The sequence below is a fragment of the Pteropus medius genome, unplaced genomic scaffold (genome assembly GCF_902729225.1).
Source record: "Pteropus medius unplaced genomic scaffold, Ma_sr-lr_union100, whole genome shotgun sequence".
Classification (NCBI taxonomy): Eukaryota; Metazoa; Chordata; class Mammalia; order Chiroptera; family Pteropodidae; genus Pteropus; species Pteropus medius.
Window position 1 is genome coordinate 12181387 of NW_024355990.1, and position 23332 is coordinate 12204718.

At 44.4% G+C, this 23332-nt stretch overlaps 2 protein-coding genes, 1 long non-coding RNA gene and 2 other non-coding genes across 10 annotated transcripts in view; 2 read left to right on the forward strand and 3 right to left on the reverse strand.

The window, feature by feature from the left end:
• TEX2 (testis expressed 2) overlaps positions 1-18488 on the forward strand; it is a 97240-nt gene extending 78752 nt beyond the window's left edge. For 3 of the 5 annotated variants that reach the window (XM_039859415.1, XM_039859414.1, XM_039859416.1), the window contains 5 exons: positions 5601-5733; positions 11415-11540; positions 12974-13183; positions 15108-15228; positions 16842-18488. In XM_039859415.1, the coding sequence (XP_039715349.1) occupies positions 5601-5733; positions 11415-11540; positions 12974-13183; positions 15108-15228; positions 16842-16964 (713 nt within the window). In that variant the 3' untranslated portion in view covers positions 16965-18488. The remainder of the gene's footprint in view (positions 1-5600; positions 5734-11414; positions 11541-12973; positions 13184-15107; positions 15229-16841) is intronic. The other 2 variants (XM_039859417.1, XR_005652104.1) reach the window with 2 other exon arrangements.
• An 817-nt stretch (positions 18489-19305) lies between these two features.
• Positions 19306-19876, reverse strand: LOC120600115 (uncharacterized). The gene is made up of 2 exons (XR_005652105.1): positions 19786-19876; positions 19306-19559 (listed from the first exon to the last, which is right to left on the reverse strand). It is a non-coding gene; the product is annotated as an uncharacterized LOC120600115 (long non-coding RNA).
• LOC120600490 (small nucleolar RNA SNORA76) lies at positions 19312-19443 on the reverse strand. Its single transcript, XR_005652206.1, has one exon. It is a non-coding gene; the product is annotated as a small nucleolar RNA SNORA76 (small nucleolar RNA).
• Positions 19635-19704, reverse strand: LOC120600486 (small nucleolar RNA SNORD104). Its single transcript, XR_005652202.1, has one exon. It is a non-coding gene; the product is annotated as a small nucleolar RNA SNORD104 (small nucleolar RNA).
• A 61-nt stretch (positions 19877-19937) lies between the features above and the next one.
• ERN1 (endoplasmic reticulum to nucleus signaling 1) overlaps positions 19938-23332 on the forward strand; it is an 86135-nt gene continuing 82740 nt past the window's right edge. Inside the window, exon 1 of one of the 2 annotated variants that reach the window (XM_039859418.1) lies at positions 19938-20127. In XM_039859418.1, coding sequence (XP_039715352.1) covers positions 19990-20127 — 138 coding nt within the window. In that variant the 5' untranslated portion in view covers positions 19938-19989. The remainder of the gene's footprint in view (positions 20128-23332) is intronic. The other variant, XM_039859423.1, reaches the window with a different exon arrangement.

The window sequence follows — 23332 nt, forward strand, 5'->3', positions numbered from 1 at the left end:
ATGTGTAGGGGTAGGGGTCTCCTTTCTTCCCTTCAGGCCACACAGTGGGGTCCAGATGCCTTCCTCAGACTAGCTTCCCCGTCCCACCCCATAACCCCACGCTGGGCCAAGCTCTTTCCCTGTGTTTATTAACTCTGTTAGGGTAAAATTTGTCCCTTCATTTATTCAACAAATACTCATTGTAGAGAAAACTGGAATGTTTAAAAAAGGTAAAAACAAAAATAATACCTATTACCCCACCATTCAGAGACAGCCAGGGTTACCTTTTTGGTATATTTTTGGTACATTCTCTCCTAATCTTTCTTTTGTGGTTAAAAATTAACATAGAATCAAATCCTTAAAGAATCGAGCATGTCGACAGAGTATATTTGAAAGGGCAGTAAGAGATTACCTAGCTGGATCCTGCCCTGTTTTAGATGTGGAAGCCAGAACCCAGAGTGGGCGTGACTTGCCAAAGGTCACCGGCAGCCCCGCCTTCTGTCCTGTTCCAAGGCTACTAGGCCAGTGCCAGAGGCTCTCCATGAGCACTGTCTCAAGCCAGGCCACCTGCACTTGGGCTCTGCTCCTTCGCTGTCTTGCAGTGACACCTTGGGAATTTACTGACCACTCAACACCTCGGTTTTCTCCTCCATAAAGTGCTGATGGGCAGTAGCATCCGCCTCATTCTGTTATGGTGAAGATGAAATGTTACATGTAAGGTGCTCGGAGGACACGTGTAGCCCATAGGAAGCCATCAGCGTTTGCTGCTCCTGTGGTCACAAAGCTTTGTTGTTAGTAAAAGCTTCCTGAAGGGGCTTAGTGGTGAATGTCTTCTGTGGGCCAGGTTTTCATCTTTCGTGCCCGGGACCAAGGCCATCAGAGCAGTGCCTACAGGAGAGTCGGCAGTACAACAATGAACCGAGGGTGTGGATTGTGGCCCCTCAGGGTCAGATTAATTCATTTACTCATCAGGACAACTGTAGTTAAGTCTGCAAATAGTCATAGAGCTGTCTTGGTTTTGCCCTGTTTCAGAATACCCAAGGAACAACCTAGGTTTCAACTGAAGGTGTTGGATTCTGCGGAAAGATTACTATGTCCCACAGGAATAGGCACCTTGTTTGTCTGCAGAGATGCCTTTAGTCTGACTGGTCATCCCCACCATTTACTACCCATCTTCCACACCTTAACCTGCAGTGCCTGGTGACTTTCTCTGGTGCTGGGACTGAAGTTGCTTTGCTAACTGAGTGTTTCAGAAACTGGAACCAGAATCGGGCTGTGACCTGCCCATTCCTCCTGCCGTGGCCTCGTCAAGAGCAGACATTAGGAGAGCAGCTGTCCAGGGCTAAACACAGTGACAGGGCCAGACCGTGGGGCTCAGGGCTGACAGGAGTGGCATGCACACGCTCTGACTAGGTCGTGCTGCAGAAAGAAAAAATACTATTTGTGGAAAGGGAGAAAAAAGACCCTTTTGAGGAACTTGGTTGGGGCGTGAGAGAAGAGACTGATTTATGATCATGTCAGCCTTGAAAGGCAGAACTTTTGCTGAGAGCAGTGACACGTAGACAAAGCTAAAAATGACGTCTGCCCTGAAGGACACATCCAAATACAAGAAATGTTAGTTTTCCATGGTATCTGAGTGAGTGAAATGACACCAGTCTGTCTGCCAAGAACAAGATAATCACCGGTGAGCTCTCCTGAGAGCCGAATAGCGCAAACATCTATTCAATAATGCTGCATTTTAAGAAGTTTTGTCCCTTGGACACCAAATGTTGACATTCAGAGTGAAAATCGGCCACTAGTAGTTAACAGGGAGAGAAAACGGAAGAGCAGCTGTCACAAGGGCCACGGTCCGGTGAGCAAGGCTTGAGACTCGCTTAGCTGCTGGGCTGCAGGTGCCCTGCTAAACCTGTCCCAAAGAGACCGATGCCTTTTAGTTATCTTAATGGTAACGAAACAGTGAACTGCTGAGTGAAGTTATTAGATTGATAGGGCCATGGTAGAACTGTTCTTGAGGCCAGGGGGTCCACTAAATAGAACACCAGGGAGAAGGCAGAAGAACCTCTGTTCTAGTCGCCTCTGGTGACATCAGGGTCTGATCTGCACCTGGTGGCCCAGGCATCTTTATTCCTCAGGCGTGAACTTCCTGAGGACAGGGATTCATTTGTGTTGTTGGCTTTGATATCTTGCATTAAGGACTCAGTAAACATTTTCGGACGGAGTAAGCTGTAACCTCAGCCGCAGTCTCCCTCTGCGTGGTGGTGGCGATGGCAACTGACCCTCTGCCCGTGAAGCTGAAGAGTGGAAAGCAGTCATCTGAGCTCTCATGCGTCCTTATGTGAAGACTGACTGAAGCTTGTCGTTGTCATTGTCAGTTGTGTTTCTCATGTTGCAGAATTAATTGCGTTTTGTAGATGCTTGTCGGCAATCAGGCACCACCCGTCACCACGGGACAGCCCCTCAGCATGAGGACCTGTTATGGACTGAATGTTTGTGTCCCCCTACAGTTCATATGTTGAAGCTGTAACCTGCAGGGTGATGGTATCAGGAGGTAGGGCATTTAGGGTGATTGGGCTTAGATGAGGTCATGCAAGAGGGGTGCTCACGATGGAGCTCGTTCCCTTCATAAGAAGAGACCAGAGCTGGCTTGCTGTGTCTCTGCCATGTGAGGACAGTGAGAAGGCGGCCGTCCACAAGCCAGGGAGAGAGCTCTCTCTAGAACTGGCTTGGCCAGCACCTTGATCTTGGACTCCAGCCTCCAGAACTGTGAGAAATAAATGTCTGTTTTTCAAGCTACCCAGTTTGTGATGTTTTGTTAGAGCAGCCTGAGCAGACCAAGGCAGACTCTCAGTGTCCATGTCCTTTCTGGAGAATCTCTGAGGACTGACTGTCTTACTCCTATTTAGAGGCTTAAAAAAAGTATCCTGCTTCTCAACTTCTGGTTTTTGTCCTTGAGTGCTACCAAGATGGTTATAGAAATGCCTCACAGGAAGGTCTTAACATTTGTCAAGAGCACAAAACAAATAGCTCTGTAACTAAATTCACTGGATGAGTAGCGTTCAGCTCGGTTAGAGTTAAGTCACCACTCATGGAACAGTATATGTCTCCATCTTCAAATTGTTGTTGTATTTACCCCCGATGGGAAGACAGCCTCTCTGGAAACTGTTAATTCCATCTTTGGTCTTGCAAGGCAGGAGCCTTTGACTTACCCATTATATCACCAGTTGGTCTTGGCTCCAGGTTGTATGTGCTCCAAGGTTTTCAGGGTGCTTTCTGCCTGCTGAATCCTGTCACAGAAGCAAGTTTTTCTTGGCACCAAATGCTAAAATAGTCTCGTGACCCTCATCTGAATGCAAACTCCTCATGTTACAGTCATTTGTAGGAAATTTGCAGTTTATATCTGTTTTCAAAAGTCCTCAAACCATTCTTGACTCTTTCTTATTTTCCAAGGCTGAGAACCAAGGCTGAGCAAGTTCCCATGAGTGGGCCTCATGGGACATATACAACAATATAAAAAGTAGATCCTATCCGCCATGCAGAAGCTTGGTCAGATGTCCACCCCTTGTCCCCTTCCCAGCACAGACAGGGCTCTCTGGCTGCCCAGTGTGGCCTCTTCCCTCTTGGCCCTGCGGCCTCCTTCCGTCTGGTTCCTGTGTGCCACGGCAATAGCAGCAAGCGAGGCCGGGGCAGGGAGTCGTGGAAGTAAGGAAGGGGGCCGGCAATGGCAGAGAGAGGACGGACGTGCCAGGTGCTGGCTGTACACAGCATTGTGGTCTCCTTGTACAGATGAGGCTGGTGCACAGAGGTCGAGAAACTTCCTGTGAAACTCAAGCTGCATGTGCTCCTCCCTCCTCCCTGCCCCAGCTCCTAGAAGAGGAGCACTGGACCACATGTCATTGAGGGAGTGTCCCAGTGGCTGGGGCATGGGTCAGAAGCTTACTAAGCTTTACTAGTCCATATCCCCTCATTTAAAAAACAAACAAAACCTTCCGCTTTATAAGAAGTAAAACTCTGGTGCCTTTACTATGACAACCTTCAAAGGCAACACATACTATTAATATTTATTGGAAACCTGACTAGAATTTTCAAAAGGCATGGTTATGTCTGAAAACATATAGCAATCAGGAGGTTTGAGTCTATTGATTCTCAAGTGAAATAAAGCTGGAGACATACAATAAATATTTTCTTTATTGATGTTCTTTTTATATGGAGTTAAAAATCTATTAATATCAAGCTGTTTGCCCTAATCTTCTATTGGAAGTGATTGATGACTAAAGATACTTATGAAAACATCTGCCCTTTATTTCCAGTAACACTACCTTTGAAGAGCAAGCTGATTAATGATTTTTAACTGCTTACTGTAAACGAGAAATAAAGTAGTTTTGTGAATTGCTGCAAAGAAGAGAATCGCAGTTGATCTGCACATCACTTAATTAAACTAGATCATTTATGGAAAACAAGTACCTTTGATTATGCTAAAAAGAATATGTTGAAAACAAATTGGAAATTATTCTGCCTTTAGTGAGGAATTATACCATTAGTGCTTCCTGAGGTTACTAGCAAAGCTTTTATCTAAGATGGTGGCCAAATAGGGGGTAGGTCATTTACTGTAATTGCTTAAAAATGCTGCTGTGTGTGAACAATAGTTTTAATTTCTTGCTTCCATTAAATGGTGTCATTCGTCTTATGAGGAACTCTCAAAGTTTATTAACATTTGAACACTCACTTGAATGATGACATTTTGATTGAAAGTCCGTGAGGTTTCATGGCGCTTTGAGTCTGAAAATCAGCATGGCCTTTCCTACCTGCCGAATCCCAGGCTCCTGTCCAGAAGGTCCTGCGCGGTCCCTGTTTGCGTTTAGACTTCCAGTCAGAGGCCGCTTCTGCCATGGGCCGTCCCAGTGCAATTCTACAAAGTTAAAAACCTCTTAGTTATGATGCCATTGACATTGGTGTCCTTCCCAAGGAATAGGATTTTGAACTAAGGTACAAGGTGGTTACCCGACTTTCTCTGAATAATCCTGGGGCTCGTATTAATTCTTTTGTTTCTATTACAAGGCAATTTCCAGAAAGAAAAGCTTTCTAAAAGTTGTTGTTACCGTCCTTATCACACGAAACTAACTCCGAACCATTTTCTATCCTGTGCCCCCCACCCCCATAACATTAGATAATTTAAGAAAGATGGCAGTTCTCACATGACTTTAAAGAGCAGCCCAGCTTGCTGTGACGTCTCTGCACTTCTTTTCTGCCTCATGACAGCAGGCCTCGTCCTGGCTTTGCCCTGGCTCAAGCCTTCCTCCTGCTGGGAATGCACGTCTTATTAAATGTGAGAAGAACCAGAGAATGGGGACCCTTCCCCTGCTAACGCGCACTGAGCTCACTGTGACCATTTTAATGGCTGTTGAAATGCTGGCAATGTACCAAATGTTTGAACCATTTCCAGAAGCTTGTCAATTTCAGTCTCCTCTCACATGCCTTGGTAGTAGTATAGGAAGACATATATAGAGACTTTCAGTGTGATACCTACTTAGATACTTTATAATATAAATTTTTATACTATCATTTATAGTCATGTTTTTCTGGGGCGGGGGGGAAACCCTTCTGTTTTTTCACCGTTTCTCCAGGACTCTGGATCGATTTGGAAATGTCCTACAATGGGTCCTTTCTGATGACTCTCGAGACCAAAATGAATTTGACCAAACTAGGTAAAGAGCCTCTTGTTGAAGCCCTGAAGGTTGGAGAAATTGGCAAAGAAGGGTAAGGGGCTATACGACTTTACTAATCCCACCCTGGGGAACCGACCCCTCCCTCTGGCCTTGGAGAAGCAGATGAGATGTGTAATGGTCTTGGATTTTGAGGGAGCTTCCTTGTACGCGCTTCTGGACCACAGAGGGTTTCAGGGAACGGTCCCCTAGTTTCATTCCCTGCAGACTGTGAGTCCTCATCTCTGCTCAGCGCCTTTTGGCCTCAGTGCTGCCAGTGGGGCACATAGTATTGATTACCCAGAAAGCCTCACTGACTCAGACCCGCAAGGCAGGCTCGTCCGCACAATAAAATCATCATTCAGAAAGTACCTCCCACTTACTGCCACAAACAGCCATGTGTGGGCAAGGCTAAGGTCCCAAAGGGGTCTCTCTGCTTTAATCAGTCAGAATTATTTATAATTAGCGATTGATTTTGTAGCCAAGAGGGTGCGCCTGAAGTGTTTTGAGATTCATTTTCCCTAAATAATACAATATTGATTTGCTTAGTAAATGCCTCTCTTTGTAGAAGATACTGTGTCCACTGTCCAGAGTTTGCCTGATTCAGTAAATATTCCAAATTTGCGAACTAATTAATGAAGCGCGATTTTTTTTCTATTGAATACCTAGAATGGATAAGCTGGAAATTTTACATTCCCACGCACTTTTAAAATGACTGATTCTGACTACAAATTTAAATTATATAATTGTTTTTACCAAACTAAAAATGCTAATTGGTTTCTGCTTCTCACATCTCTAGCCCCTTTGCATAGAATTAACAGTACAACAACAGGAAAACTCAACAAGGAGCCACCTTCTCAGGGTCTAAATTAAAGATATAGACTTAGATTTTTGCTTAGTTATGATACTGACATGCTACTTCTATTCATATTGTAGTAATAGTGAATGGGGGTGTCGGGGCATACATTTGAGAATGTTTTTTTATTTAGATTATTCTCATTTATCCAGGTTACTTAATGAAATGCTCCTTTGTTTAATATTGGAGAATTTCATGTGCTGTATACAATCTAACTTGTATCTGTGCTATTTTCCTTTTATTTTTCTGTTATTTGTTAATATGTGTTTGGATTCGGCAATCTGTGGATTGTGTTTTCTGGTGAGTGGTATTTATCAAGTCTCCACATAGCATTTCATGCCCTGTCATTGCCGAGTCTTGTCTGGTCCCATGTGACGCCCCTAGGAAGTTTGTCCTTTCATTATGTTCCTGGACATAGGAGCTAAGTTTGTAGACCCGAGAAGATTGAGATCAGGAGGATTTAAGAGGCTTTCCTGGCAGAGAGAGTCCTACAAACTTCCCTGATTTGAATTGCCAGGGTCCTGATCTTGTCCTGTAGTCACACTCAACTTCTGTTTTTGGACGCCCCCACCTGTTGCCATGCACACCTGAGCATCATCAGTCCAGGCTCATGACCGTAGATATGCAGAACCAGCTGCCCTATAACATGAAGCGCATCAGGCAGAAGCAGTCTTGAACATGAGCTCTTACTAAACAGGAGCATGACAGAGCACACCCGTTAGAAGCATTTGTGCAAGGAGCCCCTTGTAGAGACAGCCCTGTGCTGGCCCAGCTGCTGGGACTCCACTGGAAAGGGGGGGTCTTGGGCAGCATGTGGGGCCCCAAAACAGCCTTGTCCCTGAGATTCTCACCACCTAGGCATTCATGTTCACTGTTACGCAGCTCTCTTGGCACAATTTCGAGTTCATAAACTCCGGGTGCTCAGAGGATGGACATGTTTCTGAGTAAGCAGTGCTTCTGTAGACTGCGTTAAAAATGTCCTCTGCTTTTGGAATATGATGGTATTATATTTACTTTGTAATATATTTCCGAAGTACCATTTTTTCCCAGTAGAGTCTGGTATAAAATATTTTGCTCCCTCCTATGAAGGTGTTAAATTATATGTTGATGTGTAATTGGCTGTCATTTCATTTTAAAAGCATTTTGCTTGGTAGAAAAAGGCCTGGGAAAATGAGTCTTTAACCCTTTTTTGCATAAAGGAACCCTTTGAGAATCTAAGGGCTCTGGATCCTTCTCCCAGAAAAGGCCTGCACGTGTGCCATTTGGCTCACAATTCCTGGGAGCATCGAGAGCCTCTGAAGGCCCATCCATAGCTAAGACCCTAATTGCAGAAGTGATTCTAGAATCTACTTCTTCACCTCCTCAGCCCTGAGCATATGGAATCCTCCTGAGGCTACGTGCATGAGAGATAGTCACTATGCACAGTAGCTGTTATTAAGCATGTAATCTTTGATGCGGACATTTTCCTTAGTATTAAACCTCTCCTGAGAGCAACAGCATCTAAAGAGATGGCCAGCAGCCGCCCTTTTCCTCCTGGCCCTCCCTGTCACCCACGGCTGCCAGTCCAGGGCCTCGCTTCCACAGGGCTTGTTCCCCTGCTGTCCCGCCCTGGTGAGGCCTCTGCTTTGTCTCCCTGCTTATTCCTGTCCCCCTTCAAGTGTGCAAATGATCGTGCCCTTAGGGAGTCTCAGGAGATGATGCTTCTACTTACTGGTAGGAAGTTTCTTCACATCTCCATATTATTACCCCGAGGGCGATCATGAGAAACTGAAATCTGTTCCTTTATTCTAGTGAAATCCTTTTCCTTTTGAAAAGTGTGTAGACTTTATATTTGCAGACATTTTTCCTTTCGTTTTTTTATTCCCCAGATAGTCTTCCTATTACATAAGTAGTTGATGTAACTCTGGGGAGTAAGATACTCAGTGGAATCTGGTAGTGAGTGAGCTGAGCAGCCTCAACTCTCGGATGGCCTGAGGAGGGGCAGCGAGCCTGGCAGGGCGTTCCCCGCGTTGGCTGCTGCTTGAAGGAAAGGTGGCCTTGGAGTGGGGCCTTTCCAGTAAGGCGCTTGGCCTCTTCATACTCTGCCCTTGCAGCCCGGGCTTGGCATGCAAGTCCCTGTATAGAGGCCCTGTGCGGGTCACTAGTGTTGGGTCACTAGTCCACAGTATGCCCCAAACCACCACCACCCCACCCTGAGGCCCCTGATGCTTTGGGACCCGAGTCCTTGCAGCCCACCCCGTGACTAGGTCTGGCTCTCTAAATGTACGCACGTGTGTGTCTGTCTGTGGCAGCTGCCTGGGGCGGATTTCTCTTAAATAGAAGAAAATGAATATATGCTTATGAGTGTGGTCACCTACAAAGCAGTCACCACACTGGGCTGTTTTATCTAATTATGTGTCCTTCATTTAAAGCATTTTTTTGGAGCTGCTCTTTTAGAATTGCCTCTGGACTCTGTGACATTCTTTTAACTGTCCTGAGTGGCCGCAAATCATCCTGCTTTGTAGATGAATTGGATCTTTGAGAAATTGCAAGGAGTCGTTCAGAGGCAGTGGTGATTATGAGACCAAGAAATAAAATGTTTGGTCCGAGACAGAGTATCAGTGATAAAATAATTCTGTTTTTCTTATGTGTCTGACTCCAGGCACATTTCCAGAAAGATTTTTAGCAGAGGCAGCAAAACTGGAATAATCCTTTTAAGGTGGCTCTTTGAAAGGATATCGCCTTCATCTAAGGCACATCTTACATAAGGATGTGTGGTGTGTCTTTCCTCAAAGTTCATGATGACATCATAAGGTTGAGCTCATAAAATACATGTTCCGTTATAAAACTATCAGCCAAACAATAAGTTGCATATTTAATTAGTATTGGGTGCCACATAATATAGCTCCCCCTGCAGAGATTAGAGGTAACATTTGGTCAAAATCAGAATTTCACGTCATCTGATCTACTTTAACTGATATAGCATCGTCTAACTTATTAACTTCAAGCCACAGAATCTGTCCTGCAGAGGATTAATTCAGGAACCTGAGACTCACTGCAGTGCTCAGCCTTTGGCATCTTCTGCCCAGGGTCTGGAGGCTGCCAGATGACAAATACTGGTGGGGACCAGAGGGGCCAGTGGCTCAGCAGGTTTCACTGTGGTCCCAGGTCTCGAGGCAGCTTTTGCGCTGGGCGGATGGGGAGCAGGACACAGATTCCTTACTTGGCAGCTCTAGGTCTGAGCCCAGGGAGCAGTCATTTTACTGGTGGAGAAGTAAGACACGTTTCTGAGATGGCTGTGTTATCTTTGGGGATTTGTGTCCCTGACTTTCCTCATCTCGATACAGTTGAGGCTTTCTTGGAAGTCATATTTTGGTGTGTACATTTTAACTAAAAGAAGCTCTAATGAGAGCCGCCTAAGCATGGAAAGCTCCAAAGTCACTTTGTGGCCAGTGAGCGCACATCATTTCCGGGGCCAGCCAGGCCTCTGAGGGAAGCAGGACAGACAAGTTGGATGCCGTTGCTGTTTCCGTGGTCGGGGACCAGAGGCCGTGTCTGCAGAGGGAGTCGCCCTTTAACACACTCAAGCCCGCTGGCTGAAGCGCTGGCTCTAATGTTTCAGAGCTGGGGTTGAGGACCCGGGTGTCCTGCCAGGGCGGACACTCGCAGGGTCCTCTTACAGCCAGGCTCCCGTTTCAGGGGCGGAGATTTCAGTCCTGCCCTCCCAGTGCTGGGGCCTCTTCTGGGCCTCAGTCCACACTGGGCGTTGTGCTCTGCCCTTGAGTGTCCTTGGCTCTCATTCGCTGGGAAGTGACTGCCCCGATAGGCTTCTTCTGGTGGCCCAAGGTCAGCAGCAGAGGCAAGCCCCAAAGGATTATAGCTGCAGGGAGATAGGGCCTCGACTCCCCTGCCTTTCCCTGTCCTGGTGATTTTATCCTTATCAAAAATACAAGACCCAGCCTCTGTCTGCTTTGTGACCATTTAATTGCATAATAGTGTTCAGAGACTACTCTATCCTGTGTTCGTTTTGTCCCAGTTAAGTCTCTGAGCCCCAGACATGGGTGGGCCCTGCCTGTCTGCCTCCCTGAAACACAGCCACCACCCGGGGAGGGTGCTCCCTTCCGTGGGGCTGAAGCTCAGCCAGGAAGCCCCCAGCGACCCCCATGCCTGTGGAGACAGTCTCCAACCTGGACAGATTAATGAGGGATATTGCTCCCCAATGAGGCTTTCTAGTACCTTGTTTTTAAAATGGTTTTTAAAAGTGTACTTCTCCAGGACAGCTTCTGGGTTCCCATGTTAGTTGCTTCCTAGAGTTCCTTGAGATTTGTGCCCTGTGGTAGCTGGCTTTTTCTGTGACCTTCAGGAGCTGGGCCAGGTGTGGGTTAAGATATGTAATTGCACTAGGAAGGAGTCTTGAATCAAAACTAATTTGGAGTTTACTGGGTCAAAGAGCATCATAGTTGTTGAACTCAGACAGTCGGGGGACTTGCCGGAACATCCCCGTCATCAGTGAGAGGTGGTCCTGTCTCCGGCACAAGCTTCACCCCACCCTTGCAACCATCGTTCTGTCCATTCACCCTCCCACTTGGCTGTTGCTGCACTGTTGATGAACTTACTGTGTTTCGTGTCAGCTGCACCAAACTCCCACCACCTGTTGTGATGCATGCGCAGAATTGCACTCTACAAGCCCAAGTCCTCCGTGATCCTCCCAGGGGACTTAGTGCTGAAGCGTCTCCTGGGTAACCAAGCCAGTCTGCAGACTCTTGGGTTGGGTCTCTTCTTTTTCGGATGGACTGGGGAGAACGATGATGTGTAGTGGTGGTGGCAGTGGAGCGTGTTTTCTCTTTCTAAGCAGAGCTTGGGTGATGGGCAGGCTGCGGTGGTGACTGTGCCCTGTTCAGTTGCAGGCCCAGGGCATACTGCCTGGCCGACAGCGACGAGGAGTCCTCCAGTGCTGGCTCCTCCGATGAAGACGATGCTCCAGAGCCCAGCGCGGGAGACAAACCGCTTCTCCCAGGGGCCGAAGGGTGAGTGGATCCAGCTTCTGAGGTCTCCAAGGGTCAAAGCAGCAAGTTGGGAGTGAGCTTTTTTCCCCCTCTTCCTCTATGATCTTCCTTCCTCCTTCATACTGAATGATGGTTTTGCATTAATAACCCAAAGTCAGTGGCTTGTTTAAATTCCAGATCCCAAAGCACAAAGACCCATACAGCTTTCCTTACTTAAGAGGGTCCCAACCAATATGGCTTTCTCTGAATGATAGTTGGAGTAAATAATAGAATTGAAGGGTGTGTCTTATCACAAGGAGCACAAATGATACAACACCACCCCCTGGTGCTCTGTGGAGAGCATTACTCCTCATTTAGTTGGGTCACACTTCTGTTGAGCTGCTAGTTCCTACAAAGCTGACTCATTCGGGTGATTTCTTTGGTGAGTTTTGAAAACGTGGATCACTTAGCCGATCTTTTGGACCAAGAACTTCATTTCTGGGGCCCCTCTTTGCCTTTACTTGGACTGTGGAATGATCAAAGTGCTTAAACAGTTTCTCTGTACAGATCTTTAAATTATTTAGTGAGTTGAAGAAACTAAGATTGTAAAGAAGCCAGAAGCATCTGTAAGAAAACATCAGCCTATTCATTTTTGAAATCCCAGGACGTGAAAAGAGAATCCAGACATTTGAGGAGTTAGTTCTAAAGTTCGTGTGCATTAAATCTATGCACTTGACCTTCTTGGGAACGATTGCCTTTCCCTGCACACATACACACAGTGTTCTCGATATCTGGAACTGTGGAGGATTTTAAAAAGCAAATATCCTCTCTTATGGCAGACATGACCTGATAGAAAAGCTTGCTTTCTTCACCTGCTAGCATGTCAGCTTGATGTAGCATTTTTTTTTAGAACTTCCTAAGCCCTTTAAAAAGTAGTTGTCATTCAAAGTTGGTATGACGCCACCTAAAAGGCAGTCAGTTAAAAACTGTTTTGTGTCCCTGTCGATGCGATATGATTTCTTATTGCCATCTACAGATGGTGAGATTTCTCTAAGAGGACACTGGATTTGTATTCAGCAGTTTGAGGGTTATAAACATGAGTTGCCTTCTCATTTTGCCCTATGAGAACTTTGTCTGACTCTCCATTGTAAAGATTCAGCTCTGTGTGATGTTTACACCTTATGTAGTTTTCAATTAGGGATTATTTTGCCCGCCCCCCGCTTGGGGACATTTTTTATTGTCATGACTGGGAGGAGTGTGCTAATGACATAGTAGTAGGTAGAGGCTAGAGGCCAGGAACACTGCTCAACACCCTGTGATGCACAGGACAGCCCCACAACAGAATGACTCAGTCCAAAATGTCTGTGGTGCTGCAGCTGGGAAACTCTGGTCTAAAGTGAGTAGAGAGCCACAAAGTTTTTGTTTGTGAAGGAGCAAAGCTCATACTAACGTTCGCTTGTGTCCTTCATTTAAAGGTATGTTGGCGGTCATCGAACAAGTAAGATTATGAGGTTTGTTGATAAGATTACCAAGTCAAAATATTTCCAAAAAGCAACGGAGACAGAGTTCATTAAAAAGAAGATTGAAGAAGTCTCCAATACACCCCTGCTGCTAACCGTAGAAGTACAAGAATGTCGAGGAACTTTGGCGGTCAACATTCCACCTCCCCCAACTGACCGGATATGGTGCGTAGAGAGGCCCTCAGGGACAGCAAGTGATTCCCCTTGTTGCGTGGCTGTAAAAGTCCCAGCCTGCTTACCCTTGACTTTATGGAAAGTACCTTCTCTTGGGCAGAAGCACTTTCAGACGTTTTCAGTGGAACCTTAATGTTAGTTGTAAACCCAATTCTCCTTTCTTCTCTGAGTGGTTAATTCGCATATAAAGATTCATCTTCACATGTTAGGAAGAGTTTAAGTCAGTAGGTGAAGTTTATGGGTTGAGCTGTTTTCTATTGATCTGTCTCCTCTCTAGAGCCAACTCTTCACACCAGTGAAAACAGCTGTCATTTGTAGAGCTCTTAGTCTCTGCCCGCCCTGGTCAGTCCTCACAGCATCCTGTGGAGAAAGGTGCCATTGTTATCCCCACTTTACAGGCAGTGGTCACACGTCCAGCAGCCCCAGGAGGTCAGGGAACCTTCCCTGGCCAGGCCTGGATGTTCAGGAGGCGGGAGCATGTGCACTTGGTAACTGTCGTCATTCTGTGCACAGCGCTGTTGTTGCATGAACCCGTGGTTCTCAGTCTCACCTGCGTGTCAGTTACTTGAAGACTTGTTAAAAATAAAGCTACGCCTAGCCCCGCCCCCAGGATTCAGGAGTTGAGGGACTAAGCCAGGAACGAGAATCATGGAAATAAATTACTAATGGGTCCAACAGGAAAAAAATCACTGCGAATCTCAACTTAAAACCAATATTCAAAGTCCTGTAAAATGTTCATAAGTATATACGGGGGTTACCTAGGAGACCTCATTGTACCGTAAACAACACTCGTATGAGAAAGGTAGCTCTGTCCTATCAGAGAGGGACATCAACACGCAGTCCCCATCCTTAGTGTTCAGAAGGGTTTGTAGGAATGATCCGAAGATTTTTGAAATGACTAACCATTTAATGATGACATTGGTGTTTCCCAGTAAAAACTTGAAAATACCATTTTAGATTTTACTTTTTCAAAGTAATATTTTCATTGGAAAAAAGTAAGAAAAAAAGCCTATAACCTTATCCAAATATAACCAGTTGGTACCTATCTGTACAGTCTTCCAAACCTAATTCCATGTGTTTTTAAATGCTAAGAGTTGATACATTTCTTCTCCTTCTCAGCTTTAAGCTTTATCAGTTATAAATGCCACTGCTCAGTGAGAGGTAAAATTGAAGGCCTCTTGCATCATGCTACCCAACGCATGCATGAATGCTGAACTATTTGTTATCGATCCACAGAGATAAGTTTAGATATTGAGTATGTAGAAACGTTTATAGCTATTTGACATTTTTAGTGTGTTTTTTAAAACACTGGTCCAGGACAGGTTGAAGTGGATAGCACAGGCTCTTGTCTGGATACTTTACCATCAGTGCCAGTCTGCTCCATCAAGAAGCCATAATAATCGTGGCATGGAGTGTGGGATGAAAAGCAGGTTATAGAATGTTCTGTTTACATATGCATATTGGGAGGATGGGGAAAGTGGACCTCACTTCTCTCACTGGTCACTTTTTTAGGGGTGAGATTCAGAGAGGCTGCAGTGTCTTTCACATCCAGCTTCATACACTTGCACGTTTTGGGTTTTGTAACGTACATACTACTATAAAAATAGAAACAAAAAAGGTTGTTGCCATGCTATGAAAAACAAAGCCCAGGCCACACAGGCTTTTCCAGTGGCACTTCCTGGCTTTCCCAGTTTGTCAGAACTGTTCTCAGATCATCACAGCCTACACAGCCCAGGGACACAGGGAGTTCACATGTGTACTTGCTGTGCTGTATTATTTTGTAGAGGGGATTTTCAGAATAAGAGAACATTTAAGTAGTGATGTAGGCCTGTGTAGAAGGAATGTTGGCTGTTGGTACTTGTCTACTTCCTTCCTTTGCTTCTAAATGTGGTTATTACTTGTCTTCTTTAAAAAGGTATGGTTTCCGGAAGCCACCATATGTAGAGCTAAAAGCGCGGCCAAAACTTGGAGAGAGAGAAGTGACTTTAGTTCATGTGACAGACTGGATAGAGAAGAAACTGGAGCAAGAGTTTCAGGTAAACCTGCAGTGTCATCTAGTGTTTCACACTGAGTCTAAAAGCTCTGGGTGGAACTGAGCTTCTGCACTTCGTGTGGGTCAGGATCCTCCTTTGAGGCCCCTTGTCCCAGGAAAGTGCACGTATGATCAAACAGGTGTAACATTTCGAGTAGTTTCAAAAACCCCTGAAACTCACCCACAGCACACTGTTGTCTTCAGAGGAAACCCCAAAGGTGGGGTCAAGGAGCAAAACGACTGTCTTACACCAGTAGGCCTGGCAAGGGTGAAGCCGGCCGCCTGCTAGAATGTCTTCGGACTCTGTGGGGCCTGGAACTGACCAGCTCGTAGCACTCACCACGGTCAGGGAAGTTGCCCCCGCCCTCGTGTGACAAGCCACCGTGCTCTGTTTGTTCAGTTCTTATGGAAACGCTTCATGGACAGCTGCCCCTACCCTGGGCGTCCAGAGACGCATCCAGCCTGCCCCTCCCCTGTGGATCTTCTAGGGCAATCTGGGAGTTTTCTAAGCCTGAGCTCATTCTCCAGGCCTGTCTTCTGCATTCTGCCACCAAAAGGTTAATAGCAGTGTAGCCAAGGCCCTGGGATGAGCTGTTTCTATCAAAGTCTTATCAGATATTTGAGGCACAGTTGTCTTTCAAGGTTTTATAGATTAGCAAACAATTATTTTGTACTGAATTTTGCCTTTAGAATACCCGTATTTTTGCAGTGGTATATTTTGAGTTACTGCCTATAAAAACTATATTTTTATTATATAAAGACTATAGGTTAAATATAACTGAAAAACAGTTTCTAGAAAGCTTAATATTATCACCAAATGGTGAGTACCTAGTTATGGGAGACACTTCTTGCCTTGTTTTTTTCCTTTTGCTTATATCCCTAAATCCTACGTTAGGAATTTGAGTGGGTCTCTTTGAAGGGTATTGGAGTACAAAGAGCAAAAGAAGGGACTAGGGGACAGAGATTGGTGCCTGGTGTTTCTGGGGCAAGCTGGGAAGTTGAAAGGTAACTGCTGCGTTTTCCCATAGCCACCTGGGAAAAAGTTTTCATTTATGCTTTTATAAGGGAGAGTTACTGGAGATTGAATGCATTGCCAAAATTTGCTTATGTAAAGCCAGTTTATAATAGATAGGCAAAGCACCGTCACTATCAATCATTGATTATCCTTCGGGTATTGACTACAGTAGGATTTTTTTCCAATATAGCTTTGTCTGGTTCTGATTTTTAAAAATATTTGCTTACATTTTGTTGATTTGAATGGATAAATTCACTTGGAATATGCGTTCTGGACATAGTAATTTAGAAATATTTTGAGCAGCTTAAGCCAGTTCTCTTAAACTAATGTCAAGTCCATTTATCAATTAATGAATAATTTTATTTATATGTACATGAAATCGAAGGTCGCTTCTGCCTCAAGGCTGAATTTATTGAGTTCTTGTGTTCATGCACTGATGCGATAACTCTTTCTAAATATGGTAGAGGAATTAGTTTGGAATGTGTAGGAAGTTGTTACAAATATATTTTTAAAGCATGTTTAAGCCTAAATTATCAGAAGAGTAGGGCTATAGCCCGAGAAAACAAAGCAGTCTTCCACATGGCTGTTCTTTCTTCCTACAGAAAGTTTTTGTCATGCCAAACATGGATGATGTTTATATCCCTATAATGCACTCAGCCATGGACCCTCGCTCCACTTCCTGCTTCCTCAAAGACCCTCTTGTGGAGGCTGCTGATCAGCTGTGATGGGTGAAGATCTGACGTTCCCAGTATTATGAGATCTAGCTCAAGGTGTGGGGTTCTTAGCTGCCATCTGTGCTGTAGCACTGGCTTTTCCTTGTGCCACAGCTTCTGCCCTCCTGCCAGTGCCCATCCCACTGTGAGGTGTCATTCCACATGTCCAGCGGCTGGTGTCTGATTGCCTACTGCAAAGCTTTGACTCAGCAGAGACAGGAAGAATCACCACGGTGGAACCAGAGGTTACCAGTGATCAACTATGGCTTTTTCAAGTCGACCAGTTCTTGTGGCAGCAGAAGAGCACATTAAGAGCAAAGCTGCAACTGGAAGGCTTCCCCTTGCCTCTTCCCCTCCAAAGCTTTTCCTTAGGCAGCCAGAGCACAAATGGAACCTTTTCTCACTTCTACCATTTGGATGTGTGATGCAGCCCTCCACACTCTGAAAATGTCAATGTGGTAACTTGTGGAGGGTGGGGAGTGGAATTTTGTGAACTATTTCATTGGTGATGAGATATGCATAGCAACTTTTCTTCATATTAAATTGTGCATTTTGGAAGCAAGTAGCCATAGAACATGAACATACACCAACACACTATCAGCTGGGGTGGGCACGGTGGGATTTCTGTGAACATTTGGCAAAGCCATGAGATCAAACCATCCCAAGCCTTTTACCAGTGAGGTACAATCACCTGGTTCTATTGAATCCCAAATGGTTTCCTGACATGAGCATATTTGAAAATGTCAAACACCGCACATGACCAGATCAGGCAGGGCCAGAAAGCCATAGCCACCACCTTCCCACCTAGCACCTCCAGTGTGCTCCAAGCAGCTTTATGTCAGCATCTAAATGCTTTGTTGATCTAATTGGTTGGGATGTTTTATGGGCAGTTTCCTCTTCTGATGGCCAAAACAGAGAACTGCTATCATTTTGAGAGTCAAGACCAAGTTTGCTCAACACCAGACACTACATCTCAAAATTAACATGTGACATTTCTTCAATGTTGCCAACTTTATTTTGTGCATTTGTGTCAGAATGTTTAGTTTACAAGTGTGGAGGCTCTAATTGTGTAATTTGCTTCGAGAAGTACTTTAAAATGATTTTGTTTAAAGCTTCATTCAACATCAAAATTACCCTGGGTAACTTTTGATCTTACATCTGTGGACTAAGCTAATAGTGGTTTTTTTTTTTAAAACTGCACCTTGCCTGAACATGACTTTAAATTAATATATTGAAAAAATATTTGAACCCTTATTCGATTACTTTAATTACACTATTAAACCATTTCATTTAAATTATTTGACCATTCCAGCTGGTGTACTGTTCTAATTTCTCATTGTGTAGGCCAATTTGCTTGTCAGTCCGCATGTCTTGTTACACTGGTCTTTATATTTCTGTGCAATAACTAAAGGCAAAGGACTAGATGCACTACTGTGTAGAGATCACACATGACTGTACTCTATTGCACTTCAACGGTATGTGGGGATTTACAATCGCTTGCATTATTTCACAAAATAAATATCTCGTCAAATACTAGATAAGCATCTAAGTTTTTTCTACTGAATCTTGTTTAGCAACAGGCACAGAGCAGTGGGTGTTAAGGCACATGGGCCCTCTGTTGCCAAGCACTTCAATTTCCTGAGTGATCACTGGACCAGCCCTCTTTTAACGATCGCAGGTAGTCACACCTTAGCGCGAGGGAGGTAGTTATCCTAGTAGTCATGTTACCTTGGGCCCCCTTCAGTTAAGGGCCAGGGCAGTTTACCTGCACTTGTGCATCCTTGCCCCTCAACACGTGCTACCTTGTACTCAGGACGGACGCACATCCCAACTAAACTCAGATCGTTCAGCATCTAGAACCTGAACTCCAAAGGATTGTGCACTTAATTTAGGTGCCTGTGTTGTATCCTGTAATGTGTAAAATCTAACTCTTCACAACGACCCTGTTGTAAGCCGTTTAGGCGGAATGAGACGACACTCATTTGCCTGACCTTGGCACGGTATCCAAAAGAGCAGTTGGCCCTAAATATTTCGTAAAAAGGTCGCGGCTACACCGTAGCCAGGTAACTTCATGCACCTCAAGACCTAAGGGTGTCAAGTACACCACGCCCTTAAACTGCTCAAGGCCGTGGCCCGTTGCTCAACTCGAGACCAAGCCGCGGTTAGCTGAAGCTCCAAGTCTCACTGATCACACCAAGCCAGTCGAGGCTTAAAGGCAGGTACAAAGAACGTGCAGGGCACTAAGCAGCTGAGCCTACAGGATCCCCCTACGTCTGGGGCATTTCAACATTGGCTTTAACAGCTGAGTCGTCACAACTGTCCCCTCCCGGGGAAACTCGCCTCCCGCAGCGCGGTGCCGCAGTGTCGCTTGCGGTTAAAAGGGCCGCCGGCGAAGAGCCGACTGCCCCAGTTATGCGCAAGCCTGTGCTCTGGCGCTGCAGCCTGACCCCCGGCGCCACGCGCAGGCGCGGCGGGGGCTCAAAGGCAGCGCGTCGCGGTAAGAAACACCGACACCATCGTTGGGATCAAAACATTTTATTGCGGGCCTTCGGGCGAGGGTCGAAGTGCCAGGACAATAAGATCCAACGTCTTCGGCCCGGCAGGGACCTGCAAGAACGAGAGCAGAAGATGAGCGGGTGTGTACCTGCAAGCCCGTTCCCGCCCCGCGGCCACGGCGGCCCGGCTCAGACTCCAGTTCGCATCACCCTTGTCAGCAGTCTAACACGTGCTTCATTTGAGATGTCATCACCGCTGGCTAACCGCCTCGCGCCCGGTTCCGGGGCCCAAACACCCGGGGCCGACACGCTACAGCACAGCACAACAACAAACTCACCTCGCCAGCTTCACAGCCACCGAAAGATGGAGGAGCAGGCACGGCTTCTACTTAAAGAAGCAGACAGGAGGTGGTTGGGCGGGCCTTACCGCTATTAACCAATAGAAGTCAAACTTCCAGCCACGTGCCAGTATAATGGCCTAATGATTGGCTGTGCTTGCTGAGTCCTCCAGACTATAGAGCGGTTACGTGTCAACCATAGAGATGGGACCCAAGGCAAGACTGAGAACCGCGCAGTGTTCTTTCCAAATTATTTTGGACTTCTTTTCACGTCTCGATTGCCGGCTTGTAATTTGTGCATCTTTCTACACAAAAGAAAGCTTTACCGACAACAGAACGCAAGTAATGCCTAACTTGTTTGAGATAGTCTGTGCCAGGAACTAGGCTAGGAGCTGAGGCTACAAAGGTGACAAAACTAACCTTTGAATTGCCCCTGAGTTTAGAGTAACCTGTTCCGATAGGAAGAGTTTGTTTTTGAAAGTAGACCAGTGTGCAACCAGATCCTCACTTTGCGATGAATTCGCCTTATGACCTTATCACTTAACCTTTCTGAGCCTCAGTTTCTGAAAAAAGGAATATCCAAAAAAGTTGTTTTAAGGATTAAACGAATTAATGTTAATAGCATATTTGTTTTTGAAGGACCGGTGTGATGTGGAAATTTTATGTGATTGCAATACTCTAATAAATGCTAAAAAGCAGCCTACTGTGGAAGCCCAAAGGAAAGAAAGTCTAACATTGGGAAAACTAAAAGTGTTTCTAAGTATTCAGCGGATATTGTGAGCCAGGCACACTGTTCACTAGCGGATAATAGAAATATGGCCCTGCCCTCTAAGAGCTTGATATACCGGTTACAGAGAACTGTAAACAGCCACTATTTCTGATTTTCTTTATTTCCTTCATATGTTGGGAAATCGTTTCCTTTTTCCCCCTTAATAAGAAAAATGTATTGGCTTTTTTTTTTGTAATAATGAAAGCATTTTAACCTTTGCGTTTGTAGTTGAGTGGGGCTCTTATTTTCATTATTTTCTACATAGTCTAGTTAAATTTTAAAATTCAATTTTCCAAAGCAATAATTAATTTGGCAAGTGTTTTGTAACTTCTATATGATTATTTTTATCGCCATTTAAACTTTTGTTATTTCAGCATTTATTATGTTGTGATACAGTTTCTACATTGGGAAATGTATTAAAGTTTTCTTTGTAGTTTATGTGATGTATTTTTATAAATGTTTCACAGATTCTTGAAATGAAGAATCGGCCTTAGTTGTGTTGTAATTGTCCACATCTCTCTATTTTGTGCTTGATTGCTAGTGTATGTACTACTGTCATTGATTGATACTGCTGTGTAAGATTATGCTTCAAATACCAAATGCCGGTGAGGATGCAAAGCAACAAGAACTTTGCTCCATTACTATTTGGGAATGCGAAATAGTACAACCATTTTGGAAAAGAAATCGAACATTTTCTTGTAAAGTTAAACATACATTTACGATATGACCCAGCTATCTCTGGGTATTTACCTAAGAGAAATGAAAATTTATGTTCACACAAACTCTTAGCCAGCGGTCCCCAACCTTTTTGGCACCAGGGACCGGTGCTCCTATGAGAATCTAATGCCTGATGATCTGAGGTGGAGCTGAGGCGGTGCTGCTAGTGCTGGGGAGCAGCTGCACACACAGATGAACCTTTGTTCACTTGCCAGCCACTCACTTCCTCCTGTGTGGCCCAGTTTCCAACAGGTCATGAACTGGTACTGGTCCGCTGCTATACACAACATTACTTATAGTCACCCCCAAACTGGAGCCATCCAAAAGCCCTTTACTGGGTGAATGATAAGCAGTTGTCATACATCCATACAATTGAAAGCTACTCAGTAATGAAATAGAATAAACTACTGATACATGCAACACTTGGAAGAATCTCAGAAGCCTTATGCTGAGTGAACGGAGCCAGACTCAAAAGAGAGTATGATTCCATTTATATGGCATAGAAAGAATAGACAAAACTGTAAGGATGGAGAACAGCTCAGAGTTTCCAGGGATTGGGGGTGTGGGGAGCATTTGACTACCAAGGGGCAGCATGAGGGCATTTTTGAGGGTGATAAAACTATGTCTTGATTGTGGTGGTGGTTACATGACTTTATGCCTTTGTCAAAACTCAGAACTGTTCACCCAAAAGATCTGATTTTACTGTATGAAATTTAAGAATAAAAAATTTTTTTAAAAAATGCTTCAGTCATTTACCTTGATTATTTCTGTTATCATTTGCTTCCTATATTTTGAGGCTATGCTATTTATCTCATTATGGTTTGTGGCTGATAGTATTTCCATCATGGATTACATGTATTTATATTTAAAATAACTCTCTAAGCTATTTATGGTTTTTGCTTTGAATTCTAATTTATCTTACATTAGCATTGCTGTGCATCTCTTTTTTGTGTTTGTCTGATATAACTTTGCCCATCCCTTCATTTTTAACCTTTCTGTTATTTTGCTTTTACTGCATCCTTTGTATAAGACCTGTGGTTGGATTATAGTGTTTAGCCCAATGTGGTAATATTTGCTTTTTTTAAAAATGCATTTAAAATTTTTATTATGAAACATCTGCAAACAAGAGTACATATAAAGTATATGTGTGTTTTGTAGATTATTAATAAATTGAGTATTCATATAACTCACCACTTAGCTTAAGCATCAGTAAGTTTGAAGCTCACTTTTTGCACCTGATTCCATCTCCCTCCCTCCCTCTCAGAGAAAAACCTCTATCCTGAATTTTGAGTTTGTCTTGTTTTGCTTTTTATTTTATTTTTTCTTCATATATTTGTGTATTTAGTTTTGCTTGATTTTTGAGCTTTAGGAAAATACAATATACTGTATAGATTCTTCTATGTCTTGCTCTTTTTATTGCTTAATATCGATGACCTTCATGTTATTGTATGGAATGCAGCCAGTAGTTGTAGAAATGCAACCGGGTTCACTGCTGTGTAGCATTTCAGTACCTAATTATTATGCATTTCACACACCTGTTCTCTTTATAGTAGATATTTAAAATAGCTTCCAGCTTTTCTACTATAGCTGTTTCAGAGCTGCTTCAAGTATTCTCTTGTGTGTGCACGCGTTCCTCTGGGTATGTGCAAAGAAGCACAGTTGCTCGGTGGTGGGGGCGGCACATGTCCAACTTTCTAGATAATAGCAAATTGTTTTCCTAAGTGGATACTCTAATATGTACTTCCACATTGGCCTGCACCCTCACCAATTCTTTATGTTATCCGACTTGAGATGTTTGCCAATATGGTGAGTATAAAATGGTATTATAATTGGCCATGGGCCAGGTATAGTTATATATATATATATGTATATATATATATATATACAGTCGATTTAGTATCTTGGAAATGCTGAGCCAGCATTTTAATCAAGATTTATTGATTTAAGTGATGGAAACCCAACTCAAACAAGCTGGGGTAAATAAGGGAAGGTTAAAAGGGGAAGGAGAGCTTGGTAGGCTGATCTCAATCCAACTAGAATCAGAACTTGAGCTTGTCCAGG